The following is a 15,724-nucleotide window of genomic DNA, read 5'->3' as shown; positions in this document are numbered from 1 at the left end:
GGAAAAAAACACCTAAAAATAATTGTTTTAAGAAAGCTCAGTAAACTTCAAAAAAATACAGAGAAGCAATTCAACAAAATCCTAACAACAGTACATTAACAAACAGTTTTTTTTTTTCAACTTTTATGTTAGATACAGAGGTGCAAGTGCAGGTTTGTTACGTGGGCATATTACACCTAGGTAGTGAGCATGGTACCTAACAGGTAGTTTTTCAACCTCTCCTGCCTCCCTCTCCCCGCCAGCTAGTAGTTTGCAGTGTCTATTTTTGCTATGTTTGTATCAATGGGTGCTCAGTGTTTAGCTCCCTCTTATAAGAGAATGCAGTATCTGTTTTTTTTGTTCCTGGGTTAATTTGTTCAGGATTATGGCTTCCAGCTCCATCCATGTTGCTGCAAAGGACATGATTTTGTTCTTTGCATGGCTGTGCAGTATCCCATGATGTATATGTACCACATTTTCTTTTTCTGGTCCACCTCTGATGGGCACCTAGGTTGATTCTGTGTCTTTGCTGCTGAGAATAGTGTGATGAGAAACATATGAGTACATGATGTGTCTTTTTGTTATAATGATCTAGTTTCCTTTGCATATATGCCCATTATGGAATTGCTGGGTCTAATGGTATCTGCTTTAAGTCCTTTGAGAAATCTCCAAACTGCTTTCCACAGTGGCTGAACTAATTAACATTCCCAACAATAGTGTATGACTGTTACCTTTTCTCCACAGCCTTGCCAGCGTCTGCTTTTTGACTTTTTAATAACAGCAATTCTGACTGGTGTGAGATGATATCTCATTGTGGTTTTTATTTGCATTTCTCTGATCATTAGTAATAATTATAATATTTTCATATGTTTGTTGGCTGCTTTTATGTCTTCTTTTGAGAAGTGTCTGTTCATATTCTTTGTGCATTTTTAATGGAATTACTTGTTCTATGCTTTTTGATTTGTCTAAATCTCTTATAGATTCTGAATATTAGACCTCTGTTGAATTTATAGTTTGCAAGTATTTCCTCCTTATGACTTCCCCTGAAATTGCTTCCTTATCATGGGGGCAAATGAAAGTACAAGGCTCTAATACAACCTATAAGGACTGCAAAGTATGGCCAGGGGGTAGTCGGACTTGGGATTGGAGAGAAACAGGAACTGAGCATTCTCCTGGAGTGCAGCCTGCAGATGTGAAGGAAGTTGTTGAGAAAGGTATACAGACTCTTGTGATTGGCCGAGGGATGAGTGAGGCCTTGAAGTTTCCTTCATCAACTGTGGAGTACCTCAAGAAACATGGCATTGATGTGCAGGTCCTCCAGACAGAGCAGGCAGTGAAGGAGTATAATGCCTTGGTTGCCCAAGGGGTCAGGGTGGGAGGTGTCTTCCATTCCACCTGCTGATGAGGCCTTAAGAGGCGAATAAATCACTAACCACCACTAAAAAAAAAAAAAAAAAAAAAAAAGTATTTCCTATGAGTCAGCCATTATTTACTCTATTGATAGTTTTCTAGGCTGCACAGATGCTCTTAAGCTTAAATAGGTCCCACTTTTCAATTTTTGCAAACAAAGAAATTTAACAGATATTTAAATCGTAAAAAATATAAAAATTAGAGCTGAATAATACAATGAATGGAATGAAAAATGCAGTAAACACCAACAGCAGAAATGATCAAGGAGAAGAAAAATTTTGTGAACCAGAAGATAAGTTATTTGCAAATATACAGTCAGAGAGAAAAAAGAATGAATAGAAATTAAGGAAGATTACAGAAATCATAGAATAGAATCAAGACAGAAAATATTTGAACTATAGGAATTAAAGAAGAAAAGAGGCAAAGGGACAGAAACTTTAGTTAAATAAAAATATCTTAAAACTTCCCATATCTGGGAAACATAAATATTCAGGTATAGGAAGGTCAAAGGTCTTCAGATACAATCCAAGCAAGACTACACTAGGACATATAATCAAACTGTCAAAAATAAAAGACAAAGAAAATATTCTAAAAGCAGCAAGAGAAAATAAATATATCACATATAAGGAAGTTTCAGTAAGATTTGCCGTGACTTTCTCAACAGAAACTTTAGAGTCCAGGAGAGAGTGAGATAATATATTCAACATGCTCAAGGAAAAATGTCTGCCAACCAAGAATACTTTGGCTGGCAAAGCTATACTGCAGAAATAAAGGAGAAGGAATTTCCCAGAACAGCAACAAAAAAGAGTTGAGAAATCTTATTATCAATAGATCTTCCTTTTAATAAATGCTAAAGGAAGTCATCCAAGCTGAAAGAAAAAGATACTAATTGGCAAAATAGAAACATATGAGAAATCACTTCTCAGCCTTTTGACTAAGATCCAGTGAAAACATGTGAGAGAAGAAAACCCAATGATAAAAGTAAGTGCACTGTCAAATTCAGAATATTCTAATAATGTAATGGTGGTGTGTAAACTATTTAAATTTTTAGTATAAAGATTAAAAGACAAATAATTAAAATAATCACAGCTGTAATTATTTCTTAAGATATACACAATATGAAAAGAGAAATGGTGACATCAAAGAGGTACAATGCGGAAGGGAATGGATAAAAGTTAAATTTATCAGCTGTTTTACATAAGTCCCTTGGTAAACACAAAGCAAAAATCCATAGTACATACAGGGAAGCTAAAAAGTAAGCAATTAGTGCATACCGCTAGAAAAAAAGATCTAATCAGAAAATAACACAGCGAGAGAGTAAGAAAGGAACAAAGGATCTATAGAAACAAAACTGGGGTGGAGCTTGAGGTGAACCGAGATCACACCACTGCACTCCAGTCTGGGCAACCGAGTGACACTCTGTCTCAAAAAAAAGAACAGCATAAAGGAAAGGATTCAGAAGCAAAGCTAGAAGGAAATATTCCAAAATGCCAACAATGACCAGAGGAAGATGTTATGGAAGATAGTTTACTATTTTCTTAATATTTGTGTATTTTTCAAATTTTCTTGCAATAAATCATACTACTATTATAATACAAAAAAAAAAAAAAGAAACAAAACTGGAAAACAAATTACAAATGGTATTAGCAAGAACTCACTTATCAGTAATTACTTTGAATGTAAATAGATTAAATTCTCCAATAAAAAGATATGGGTTGGATGAATGGAATTTTTTTTATTTTTTATTTTTTATTGGATTTTAGGTTTTGGGGTACATGAGCAGAGCATGCAAGACAGTTGTGTAGGAACACACATGGCAGTGTGCTTTTCTTTCCTTCTCCCCTTCACCCACATTTGGCATTTCTCCCCAGGCTATCCCTCCCCACCTCCCCCTCCCACTGGCCCTCCCCTTTTCCCCCCAATAGACCCCACTGTTTAGTACTCCCCTTTCTGTGTCCATGTGTTCTCATTTTTCATCACCCGCCTATGAGTGAGAATATGCGGTGTTTCATTTTCTGTTCTTGTGTCAGTTTGCTGAGGATGACGTTCTCCAGATTCATCCATGTCCCTACAAACGACACAAACTCATCATTTCTGATTGCTGCATAATATTCCATAGTGTATATGTGCCACATTTTTCCAATCCAGTCTATTATCAATGGGCATTTGGGTTGATTCCAGGTCTTTGCTATTGTAAACAGTGCTGCAATGAACATTCGTGTACATGTGTCCTTATAGTAGAACGATTTATAGTCTTTTGGATATATACCCAGTAATGGGATTGCTGGGTCAAATGGGATTTCTATTTCTAAGGCCTTGAGGAATCGCCACACTGTCTTCCACAATGGTTGAACTAATTTACACTCCCACCAACAGTGTAAAAGTGTTCCTATTTCTCCACATCCTCTCCAGCATCTGTTGTCTCCAGATTTTTTAATGATCGCCATTCTAACTGGCGTGAGATGGTATCTCAATGTGGTTTTGATTTGCATCTCTCTGATGACCAGTGACAATGAGCATTTTTTCATATGATTGTTGGCCTCATATATGTCTTCTTTCATACAGTGTCTGTTCATATCCTTTGCCCACTTTTGAATGGGCTTGTTTGTTTTTTTCCTGTAAATCCGTTTGAGTTCTTTGTAAATTCTGGATATCGGCCCTTTGTCAGATGGGTAGACTGCAAAAATTTTTTCCCATTCTGTTGGTTGCCGATTCACTCTAGTGACTGTTTCTTTTGCAGTGCAGAAGCTGTGGAGTTTCATTAGGTCCCATTTGTCTATTTTGGCTTTTGTTGCCAATGCTTTTGGTGTTTTGTTCATGAAGTCCTTGCCTACTCCTATGTCCTGGATAGTTTTGCCTAGATTTCCTTCTAGGGTTTTTATCGTGCCAAGTCTTATGTTTAAGTCTTTAATCCATCTGGAGTTAATTTTAGTGTAAAGTGTCAGGAAGGGGTCCAGTTTCTGCTTTCTGCACATGGCTAGCCAGTTTTCCCAACACCATTTGTTAAAGAGGGAATCCTTTCCCCCTTGCTTGTTTTTGTCAGGTTTATCAAAGATTGTATAGTTGTATGTATGTTGTGTTGCCTCCGGTGCCTCTGTTTTGTTAAAGACCCAACTACAGGAGACTCACTTCCCTGGTAATAACAGAAATAGAAAGTGAAGAAATGGAAAAAAATATTTCATACAATTGGAAACTGAAAGAGAGCAGGGGTAGCAATAGTTACATCAGATAGAATAGACATTAAGTGCAAAACTGTAAAAAAAAAAGATGTGAAGAAAGGAGTTAAACTGGCATAACTCTCTCTCCTGCAGTCCACAGACAGTGCATTGTTTCACATATTGAAAGCCCGTGGTAACCCTACATCAGTGTCATTTTCCCAGAAAGCACGTGCTTAATTCATGTCTCTGTGTCACATGTGTTATTTCTGCAATATTTAAAATTTTGTCATTACTATTGTGTCTGTTATAATCTGGAATCAGTGATTTTCCGTGTTAATTTTGTAATTATTTTGGGGCATCATGAATCACACCCAGATGACAACAAGCTTAATAAATGTTCTGTGTGTTTTGATCAAACGGCCGTTCCTCTATCTTTTTCCATCTCCTCAGGTCTCTATTCTCTAAGAAACAACAAGATTGACATTAGGCCAGTTAATAACCTTAAAATGACCTCTACGTTTTCAAGTTAAAAAGAGCAATACGTTTGTCACTTTAATTTAAAAGCTAGAAATAACTCAGCGTAGTGAGGAAAGTTTGTCAAAAGCTGAGCTAGACAGGAAGCTAGGCCTCTTGTACCAAACAGCCACGTTGTGAATTCAAAGGAAACGAAAAGTGCTACTTCCGTGAACTCGAATGATAAGAAAGTGAAGCCGCCTTACTGCTGATATAAAGAAAGGTTTAGTGATCCGGATAGAAGAACAAAACAGCTACAACATTCCCTTGAGCCAAAGCCAAATAAAGATCAGGCCCTCTCTTCAATAATCCAAATCAATGAAGACTGAAAGAGGTGAGGAAGCTGCAGAAGAAAATTAGAAGCCAGCAAAGAGTGGTTCTAGGGCACTTTGGGAGGCCGAGGCGGGTGGATCACGAGGTCAAGAGATCGAGACCATCCTGGTCAACATGGTGAAACCCCGTCTCTACTAAAAATACAAAAAATTAGCTGGGCATGGTGGCGCGTGCCAGTAATCCCAGCTACTCGGGAGGCTGAGGCAGGAGAATTGCCTGAACCCAGGAGGCGGAGGTTGCAGTGAGCCGAGATCGCACCATTGCACTCCAGCCTGGGTAACAAGAGCGAAACTCCGTCTCAAAAAAAAAAGAAAAGATGTCTTCTTTGTAACATAAACGTGCATGGTGAAGCAGCAAGTGCCGATGTACGAGTTGCACTAAGCTATCCAGAAGATCTAGCTGAGATAATTGGTAAAAGTGGCCACACTAAACAACAGGCTTTCAGTGTAGACAAAACAGCCTTATACGGCAAGAGGATGTCATCTAGGACTTTTACAACTAGAAAAAAGAAGTCAATGCCTGGCTTCAAATCACCAAATCTCTTGTTAGGGGTTAATGCAGCTGGTGATTTTAACTTAAAGCCAATGCCCATTTTTCTTTCTGAAAATCACAGGACCCTTAATTATGCCAAACTGACTCTGCCTGTCCCTTATAAATGAAACAACAAAGCCTTGATGACAGCACGTCTGTTGACAGCATGGTTTACTGAATATTTTAAGCCCACTATTCAGACCTACTGCTCAGAAAAAAAAAAAATCCCTTTCAAAATACTACTGCTCTTTGTCAATGCACCTGGTCACCCAAGAGCTCTGATAGAGATGTATAAGGAGATTCATGTCATTTTTGTGCCTACAAACACAGCATCCATTCTACAGAACACAGACTGAGAAATAAAGTTGACTTTCAAGCCTTATTATTTAAGAAATATATTTTATAAGGTTATAGCTGCCTTAGAGCGTGATTTCTTTAGGTGACTTGGGCAAAGTAAGTTGAAAACCTTCTGCAAATAATTTAACACTCTTGATGCCATTAAGAATATTCATGCTCAAGGAGAGGAGAACAGAATATCAACATGATCAGGAGCCTGGAAGAAGAGGATTGCAACCCTCCCGGATGACCTTGAGGGATTCACATTTCAGTGGAGGAACTGACTGCAGATGTGGTGAAAATAGCAAGAGAGCTAGAATTAGACATGGAGCCTGAAGATGGGACTAACTACATTGCTGTAATCTCATGATGAAATTTTAACAGAAAACGAGTTGTTTCTTATGAATGAGCAAAAACTATGCTTTATTGAGATGGAATCTAGGAGAAGATGCTGTGAACATTGTTGAAATGACAGCGGAAACATGGAATACCAAATAAAGGTAGTGGATAGAGCAGTAACGGAGTCAGGGAGGACTGGTTCCAATTTGGAAGATGGACTACGGATCCAATGCTCTTAAACAGTGTCATATGTTACAGGTAACTCTCTTGTGAAAATAAGCCCTTCAGTGTGAAGAACTTTACTGTCTTCTTATTTTAAGAAATTGCCATAGCCCTCAGCCTTCAGGAACCACCACCCTACTCAGTCAGCAGCCATCGACATGGAAGCAAGACCCTCTACCAGCAAAAACACCATGACTCACTCAAGGCTCAGATGATTGTTAGTATTTATAACCAGGAAAGCATTTTTAATTAAGATATTTCTGGCCGGGCGTGGTGGCCCACCCCTGTAATCCCAGCACTTTGGGAGGCCGAGGCTGGTGGATCACGAGGTCAAGAGATCGAGACCATCCTGGTCAACATGGTGAAACCCTGTCTACAAAAAATTAGCTGGGCACAGTGGGGCGCACCTGTAATCCCAGCTACTCAGGAGGCTGAGGCAGGAGAATTGCCTGAACCCAGGAGGCGGAGGTTGCGGTGAGCCGAGATCGCACCATTGCATTCCAGCCTGGGTAACAAGAACGAAACTCCATCTAAAAAAAAAAAGATATTTCTATTTTCTGGACATAATGTTATTGTAAACCTAACATACTACAGTATAATGTAAAATAAGTTTTATATGTTCTGAGAAATAAAAAAACATTGTGCAACTCACTTTATGGTTATATTTGCTTTATTGTTGTGGTCTGAAATCAAACCCACAATATCTTTAAGGTATGCCTATGTAGGAAGAAAGTATAATAATGATAAATACGCATGCACTGAATGTCAGAGTGCCCAAATGTAGAAAGAAAATATTAATGCATCAGATGAGAGGGAGAGACAGAGAAAGAGAGAGAGAAAGAGCAACTGAGAGAGAGAGAGACTAAAACACTATTACAGGAGGGACTTAATAACCCTTTTTCAACAAAGGTTAGATTATATAGACAGAAAATCAATAGAAAACATTGGACTTAAACTACACGTTAGACCAAATAAGCCTGACAGACATATACAAATACACATTCTCCAGGATATATGATTTGTTAGGCCACAAACAAGTCTTAACATATTTTAAAAGACTGAAATCATATTATCTTTTCTGACCACAATGGCACAGAACTAGCAATCAGTAATACAATTTTAGAAGACTTACAAATGTGAATCTTAAACAATATGCTTCTAAATAATAAATTTGTAAAAAAAAAATGGCAAATTAAAAAATACATTGAGACAAATGAAAATAGAAACACAATATACGAAAACTTATTAGATGCACCAAAGCAGTTCTAAGAGGCAAGTTCATAGCAATAAGCTCCTACATCTAAACGGGGGAACTATCTTAAATAAACAATGCTATGCTACACTGCAAGAAATGAGAAAATCAAAACCTTTATTCTATACCATAGTCAAAATTAACTCCAAACCAAATAAAGACTTAAGTATAAGACCTGAACCTGTAAAACTACCAGAAGAAAACGCAGGGGAAAATCGCCATGACGCTGGTCTAGACAATGATTTTTTGGATATGACCCAAAAGCACAGGTAACAACAGCGAAAATAGGCAAATGGACTTGCATCATAATGAAAAGCTTCTGTACAACAAAGTAAACAATCCGCAAAAGGAAGAGGAAACCTACAGAATGGGAGGAAATGTTTGTAAAGCTCGTATCTGATAAGGAGTTGATACCCTGAGGAACTCAAACTACTCAATAGCAAGAAAGCAAATAACGAAATTAAAAGGTGAGCAAAAGACCCGAATAAACATTTGCCAAAAGAAGACATACAAAGAGCTAACAGGAATATGAAAAATGATCGAAATTAGTGATCATCAGGGAAATGCAAATGAAAACCACAATGAAGTGTCAATTTACATCTGCTTAAAGGGTAAGCGCTGGAGAGGATGTGGAGAAAAGGAAACCCTTGCATACTATTGGTGGGATGCAAATTAGAAGGGCCATTATGATGGAATGGATATAGGCAATGCTGGGGCTGAAGGACATTGTGCTGAGCAAAATAAGCAACACAGAGTAAGAGAAATGCTGCATAATCCTACTGATATGCGGAATCTACCGTCATCAAACTCAAGGAAGCAGAGAGCAGGATGGCAGTTGCCAGAGGCTGCGGTAGGAGGAAATGGGTGATTTTGGCCGAATTTTTCAAAGTTTCAGTTAGACAGGAGGAATAATTTCTGGAGATCTCATGTACAACACGGTGATAATATTTAATAATACTTTGTTGTATACTTAAAATTTGCCAAGAGGCTAGATCTTGAAGAAAATCTTCTCAACACACACACACACACACACACACACACACATACACACTCATTCACCACAAAGTAACTACATACAGGTAATAGTTTTACCAGTTGGTTGAATTTTTCTGATAATTTCACAGTGTATATGCATATCAAGACATCAAGATGTACACCTCAAATACATGCACATTTTTATATCAGTGATATCTCACAAAGGATATTTAACAAAAAACATAAAATGTTAAAAAAAAGACAGAGAAAGATTGAAGAATTCTTGAAAAACAATCAAATTTTGGGCAAAATTTAAAGTGACGCTAAATATGACTGTCTTTCAAATGATCTAGGAGCCTACTACTATAAAAATTAAATCATGGCCGGGCGCGGTGGCTCACGCCTGTAATCCCAGCACTTTGGGAGGCCGAGGCGGGTGGATCACGAGGTCAAGAGATCGAGACCCTCCTGGTCAACATGGTGAAACCCTGTCTCTACTAAAAATACAAAATATTAGTTGGGCATGGTGGCGAGTGCCTGTAATCCCAGCTACTCAGGAGGCTGAGGCGGGAGAATTGCCTGAACCCAGGAGGCGGAGGTTAGCGGTGAGCCGAGATCGCACCATTACACTCCAGCCTGGGCAACAAGAGCGAAACTCCATCTCAAAAAAAAAAAAATATTAAATCATATAAAGCTACAAGAAGGAGACATAAGTTGATATTCATATAATCATTGATTAAGGCAGATGCAGCATACGTGATAGTGGGTGTGGTAAAACAGGGTTCATTGCATAAATAGCCAAACTTCCTGAAAAAAAAAAAAAAGAAAAAGAAAAAGTTGAACGTTTAATAAATTTGAGAACAGACAGTTAATCAAATACAAAATGCAAAATCGAATTGTCCAAAAATCAATGTAAATTTTAAATAAAAACACATTAACATAGTGGCCTACTATTGCTCTTAAATCAATAAATCAACATTAAAAACAGGAAACAATATTATTGTATAGAGAATCATGGAAAATGGATTCTTGGATACACTCCTGCTGGAGGTATAACTTTTGAGATGAATACTTAACAAAAGCTAATTACACGACAACTATAATTCAATGAAATTATCCTAGGAAATTGCATAATTATTAGAAAGAAGCTAGCACTTCTCCAGTAGGTTGTTGATTAAATAACTTACGTTTGAACTATGAAGTCTTAGAATGATATTTTGTGACATAGAAAGTATTTCTAATATATTGATGCATAAAAAGTGTATATTAAAAAGAACAAAAGTAATTTTGCTGCATATAAAGGCAATTGATAAAATTCATGTACTTTGTCAGCTCTAAGAAGATAAAATTAATTGATTTGTTCAATTGATAACATTAAAGATACTTAAGAACAGGAATTGGTCAATTTTGACATGTTAAAACTTTATTTGTGCAGACTGCAAAAACAAAACAAAAACAGAATCAGTTGTAAAAGACTCATATGCATGGGGTAAAATGATAGACAAAGGCAAGAGACTTACAGCATCAAAATAAGGACCCCTGTGTCACTAGGGAACCGCAAGAGGCTTTGCGTGGGATTTTGTTTTATGTACTAACTGTAAGCTCTGTGATTACTTTTTGGGCTTTTATAAGTATGCTATATTTTTAAAACAAATAAGTTTAAAATCTACCATAACTCATTTAAATAATATTTATAGGAATTCAGAAATCCATATACAAGTGCATTTATTAACATGCTAACACTAGTTATCACCATGTATTCTGATTATGGGCATTGCAAAATGTATATGGCATCAGATTTTTAAATAAATATATTTGTTATATAATTAGACAAAAAAATAAAGTATTAAGTGTCTAAGTTTTATATAAAAGATAAAAATTGGGAATAGAGTGCTAAATAAATGCCATTATCCTGTGTACTGGAACAGCACACATGTGTTTCCCAAGGACTCCCAGAATAAAAGCTCAAAATGACTTAAATAAAGGCTGTGGGATACTTTAATTAAACTTTATAACTACTGTGATCCCATACGGAATATTTTGTTATGCCATCATTTATTTCTCTAACGGATTAATAATGTATATGAAAACTCCTGAAGAAAGTTTCAGAGAAATTAATGTGTCCCAAACTTTAGCCAATAATTCCTTGGAAAACCGATTATCGGCATTTAGGAGTCTGAGTGATGGAAGGCACTGGAGCACACCAGGAGGTGTGGCTGCTGCTGTGTCCGGGACAGTCAGGAGCTGTCCTGGGGTCCGCAGCTGCCACACTGTGATCCCAGCAACTCCAGGACTGGGTGGGAGTTCAGAGAGGAAGCAAGTTTAAAAACTGTAAATGGAAACCTTATAACATCTGTGTAAATGTAGTTAAAAACATGAAGGCAATAAAAAAAGAAAAAAATAACAATAATACAAATGTAAATGAGTATTTATCATTGGAAATGCTCATTTATATTTGTGTTGTGTTTATATATATAATATATATACACGCCTCCCCAGCAAAATTGTAAAAAACCTGTTGAGTGAATGTACTGTGTATGACTTAATTACCACTACCTAGCACCATTTTAGGCAGATTATAGGTGGTCATTAGACGTTTCTAAAACACATAATTAGCAAAAGAAAAATGAATAAAGACATAGCTTATACCATGAAAAATAAATAAATAAAAAGATGAAGGCAGCCTTGGTCCCTGCTCAGCAGAATGAGGGAGGAACTTCGCTTTGGCTCCTGGCGTGATTCGAACCCGGGTTTCGCCCTTCCCGGTAGACTCAGCGCACTGAATGTTGAAGCCAATGCAGTGAGATGGGAAGGCTTTGACTGTTCTTGTTGTTACTGCTTTTAATATTTAAATTTCGCAGCTTGGATTGGACAGGAAGACTGCCCAAAATACACGTTTAAAAAAATTTGAATTCATATTGTTCTGTTTAATCAAGAAAAATAACACATTTTTGCCCTCCGGCCACACCTGAGGAATAATTGTCCTGATGCTCCTCCCTTGGAGGTGAGGCCCCTGCTCACAGAGGAGGAGAGCGCACTGTCTGAGTGCACGGCTAACTTGAGGTCAGGTGGCTCCAGACAGCCTCCAAGGGTTTATCCCTGAGGCCCTGAACAGGGAGGGTGCTCCTCTCACAGTGGCCTCTGCCTCTGGGGCTCCTCTCACAGTGGCCTCTGCCTCTGGGGCTCCTCTCATGGGGGTGGGGGTTCTCCTCTCACAGAGGGTGGGGCTCCTCTCACAGTGGCCTCTGCCTCTGGGGCTCCTCTCACAGTGGCCTCTGCCTCTGGGGCTCCTCTCACAGTGGCCTCTGCCTCTGGGGCTCCTCTCACAGTGGCCTCTGCCTCTGGGGCTCCTCTCACGGGGGGTGGGGGTTCTTCTCTCACAGTGGCCTCTGCCTCTGGGGCTCCTCTCACAGTGGCCTCTGCCTCTGGGGCTCCTCTCACAGTGGCCTCTGCCTCTGGGGCTCCTCTCACGGGGGGTGGGGGTTCTCCTCTCACAGTGGCCTCTGCCTCTGGGGGCTCCTCTCACGGGGGGTGGGGGTTCTTCTCTCACAGTGGCCTCTGCCTCTGGGGGCTCCTCTCACGGGGGCTGGGGCTCCTCTCACGGTGGCCTCTGCCTCTGGGGGCTCCTCTCACGGAGGGTGGGGGTTCTCCTCTCACGGTGGCCTCTGCCTCTGGGGGCTCCTCTCACGGGGGGTGGGGGTTCTCCTCTCACGGTGGCCTCTGCCTCTGGGGGCTCCTCTCACGGGGGGTGGGGGTTCTCCTCTCACGGTGGCCTCTGCCTCTGGGGGCTCCTCTCACGGAGGGTGGGGGTTCTCCTCTCACAGTGGCCTCTGCCTCTGGGGGCTCCTCTCACGGAGGGTGGGGGTTCTCCTCTCACAGTGGCCTCTGCCTCTGAGGGCTCCTCTCACGGAGGGTGGGGGTTCTCCTCTCACAGTGGCCTCTGCCTCTGGGGGCTCCTCTCACGGAGGGTGGGGGTTCTCCTCTCACAGTGGCCTCTGCCTCTGGGGGCTCCTCTCACGGAGGGTGGGGGTTCTTCTCTCACAGTGGCCTCTGCCTCTGGGGGCTCCTCTCATGGGGGGTGGGGGTTCTCCTCTCACAGTGGCCTCTGCCTCTGGGGGCTGCTGTGTCTTCAAGGTGTGTCCTTTGTTCTGTTTTCCGTTTTCAGGCTTTTGTCTTTTCAGATCGACCGGATCATGAACCAACAGCACTGTTTCCTCCATCCTTTCTGCCTACTTTGCAGATTAAATTTTTAAAATTCCTCTCCTATAAGATACATATCTAAAATATACCTCAGGGGAAAGCAGGGGTAGGAGGGGCTGCAGAGGAAACACACATTCACTTGTCAACACTTCTCTTCTTGAAACAACAACCTTTTTTTCTGGTCAGTGTGCCTTGGAAATGGCACATTTCTCCTCCACAACTCCCTTCAGTGCCATTTGTCTCACCCCCCACAACTGCTCTCTGCACACTGTCTTGGCAGGATCTGCCCCTCTTCGATGGCGAACAGCCCTGCCCAGGTCCCTTGCCCGGCAGGACAGACGAGGATGCATGGGACCTACCAGCAGGGGCGCCCCGTGGCTTCCCGGAGCCCCCAGAGACCAACGTCTCTGTCATACCTCCTCCTACTTCACCTCCAACATGATTGAGCAATCGGTTGTTATTCTCTCATTTTGAAATTTTATTTTTATTCTATATAATTCCTGTGCACAACATGACACTCTGAAACACATATTCACAGCGCAGGGATCACTGCAGCCAGCCAAGTAACACACCCACCCCCTCCCATGGCTCGTTTTCTGTGTGATAAGAGCACCTAAAATCTACTCTCTTAGCAAAAATTCCATCTACAATGCAGTACTATGAGCTGCAGTTCCCACACTGCACATGGGTCCTCTAGACTAACTGATCCCACATAACTGTGACTCACAGCCTGATCCTCAGCCCCTCATCCCGCGACTCCCCCACCCTGGCACTTGCCATTTACTCTTGTCTGCCTGGCTCCAGCCTTTTCTGAGCTGCTGCATACACTAGAGAAGTCGGGGGCAGGAATGCCCTTCCTCCCCTGCCTGCAATCCTGCCTTCCTTCTGTTCTGTGGGACGAGCACCCCATGCTCTTCGGCCCTTGTCCTTGGCAGGCCCTGGCAGCCCTCCTGAAGAATCAGTGCCCTCTACCCCTGAGCTGCTCCAGATGCTGCTCTCAGCTCCCCATGCAGCCTCGTATCTCATTTTGTCACTCCTGCTGGTCCCTGAGCATTTAGGGCAAAGACCACAGCTCGCTCGGCTCTCCAGCCTCCGTCTCTGGCACAGTCAGTGCTTCCTACATCTCTGTGGAACCGGATCAAAACGAATGGCACCTTGGCCACACTTCAGCCACAGAAGTGCAGACCAAGATTTATCACAAGAAATTGACTCATGCAGTGCTAGGGCTGGGGAAGCAAGTTGGGATCCTGTGGAACAAGATGGCAGGAAGGAAGGAACTGATCCGTTGGGAATTCCAGGGGCATTAGCCAAAGGGTGGTCCTGTAGCAGGATTTCTTCTCCTCCTGTGGGAAGTCCCAGTCTGCTCCGAGACCTTCAAACTAAGGAAGTCAGACCCACCAGGGACTGACTTAAAGTCAACTGATTAGGGACTGTGATCACATCTGGAATGACGGCCCTTGGCCTGATCATAAGAAAAGGTATTCAGGTCTAGGCTTTGGTCGCTAGATGTATTTATGTGGGTATTTCAAAATTAGCTAGTTACAAAAATCAGCTGGGTAAACATATCCTAGTATTTAATATAAACCACAGAGAGCCGTGAGTTACGGTGGAGAATTCACTTACTTCGAGGCAGGAAACAGTCCCTTGGCATTCAACTTATATATTCCAAATGTTCATTTCTCCACATGCAAAGAAACCCAGGCCTAATAAAATACAGATTACAAAAATAAAGGGATTTCTTCTAGTTTCGTTATGAAATACTATTTGTAAGCATTTCTGTTCCCTAGAAATAATTTTTTAAATAAAATGCAATGTAAGATATAATATTGAAAAAAGTTATATTTAAGAAAACTAATTGACTCATAACTAACATAGAAGTCTAACGTATGTTTGTATTTCTGAAGTGGTATTCTCACTTGGGACATGGTCCTGCAAGAATTTTAGAAGGTGATTGACCCCAAATTGTCTGCAAAGCAGAGCCTGAGACGGAGGTAAGGTATTGAGATTTACTTGGCAGGCGCACACCCAGGGCTGCACGGTGAGACTGGAGAGGCCAGAGAAACCCCAAATCCCGAGCCGGTGCTGTGCCCACCATGCTGTGAGCCAGGGCAGGCAACAAGACACCAAAAAGAGCAGAGGCCAGGCACAGCGGCTCACGCCTCAATCCCAGCACTTTGGGATGCTGCGGCAGATAGATCACCTGAGATCAGGAGTTCAAAACTGGCCTGGCTGGCATGGTAAAGCCCCATCTCTACTAAAAGTATAAAAATCAGCCAGGAGTGGTGGCACGTGCCTGTAATCCCAGCTACTCAGGAGGCCGAGATAGAATTGCTTAGACCTGGGAGGAGGTTGCGGCAGTGAGGCAAGGTCATGCCACTGCACTCCAGCCTGGGCAATAGAGCCAGATTCCATCTCAAAAGGAAGAAAAGAGGAAAGAAAGAAAAGTGCAGCCATGTGACACGTGACTGTCATTTCA

The 15,724-nt window shown here is 41.1% G+C and overlaps 1 protein-coding gene across 1 annotated transcript; it reads left to right on the top strand.

The window, feature by feature from the left end:
- Nucleotides 1–994: 994 nt before the first annotated feature.
- Nucleotides 995–1,436, top strand: LOC108591407 (mth938 domain-containing protein). Its single transcript, XM_035294684.3, has one exon. It carries the CDS (start codon nucleotides 1,013–1,015, stop codon nucleotides 1,379–1,381), a length of 369 nt encoding a protein of 122 aa, XP_035150575.1. The 5' UTR covers nucleotides 995–1,012; the 3' UTR covers nucleotides 1,382–1,436.
- Nucleotides 1,437–15,724: the final 14,288 nt, after the last annotated feature.

The sequence above is a fragment of the Callithrix jacchus genome, chromosome 4 (assembly GCF_049354715.1).
Source record: "Callithrix jacchus isolate 240 chromosome 4, calJac240_pri, whole genome shotgun sequence".
Taxonomy (NCBI): Eukaryota; Metazoa; Chordata; class Mammalia; order Primates; family Cebidae; genus Callithrix; species Callithrix jacchus.
This window is presented reverse-complemented; position numbering and strand designations above follow the sequence as displayed.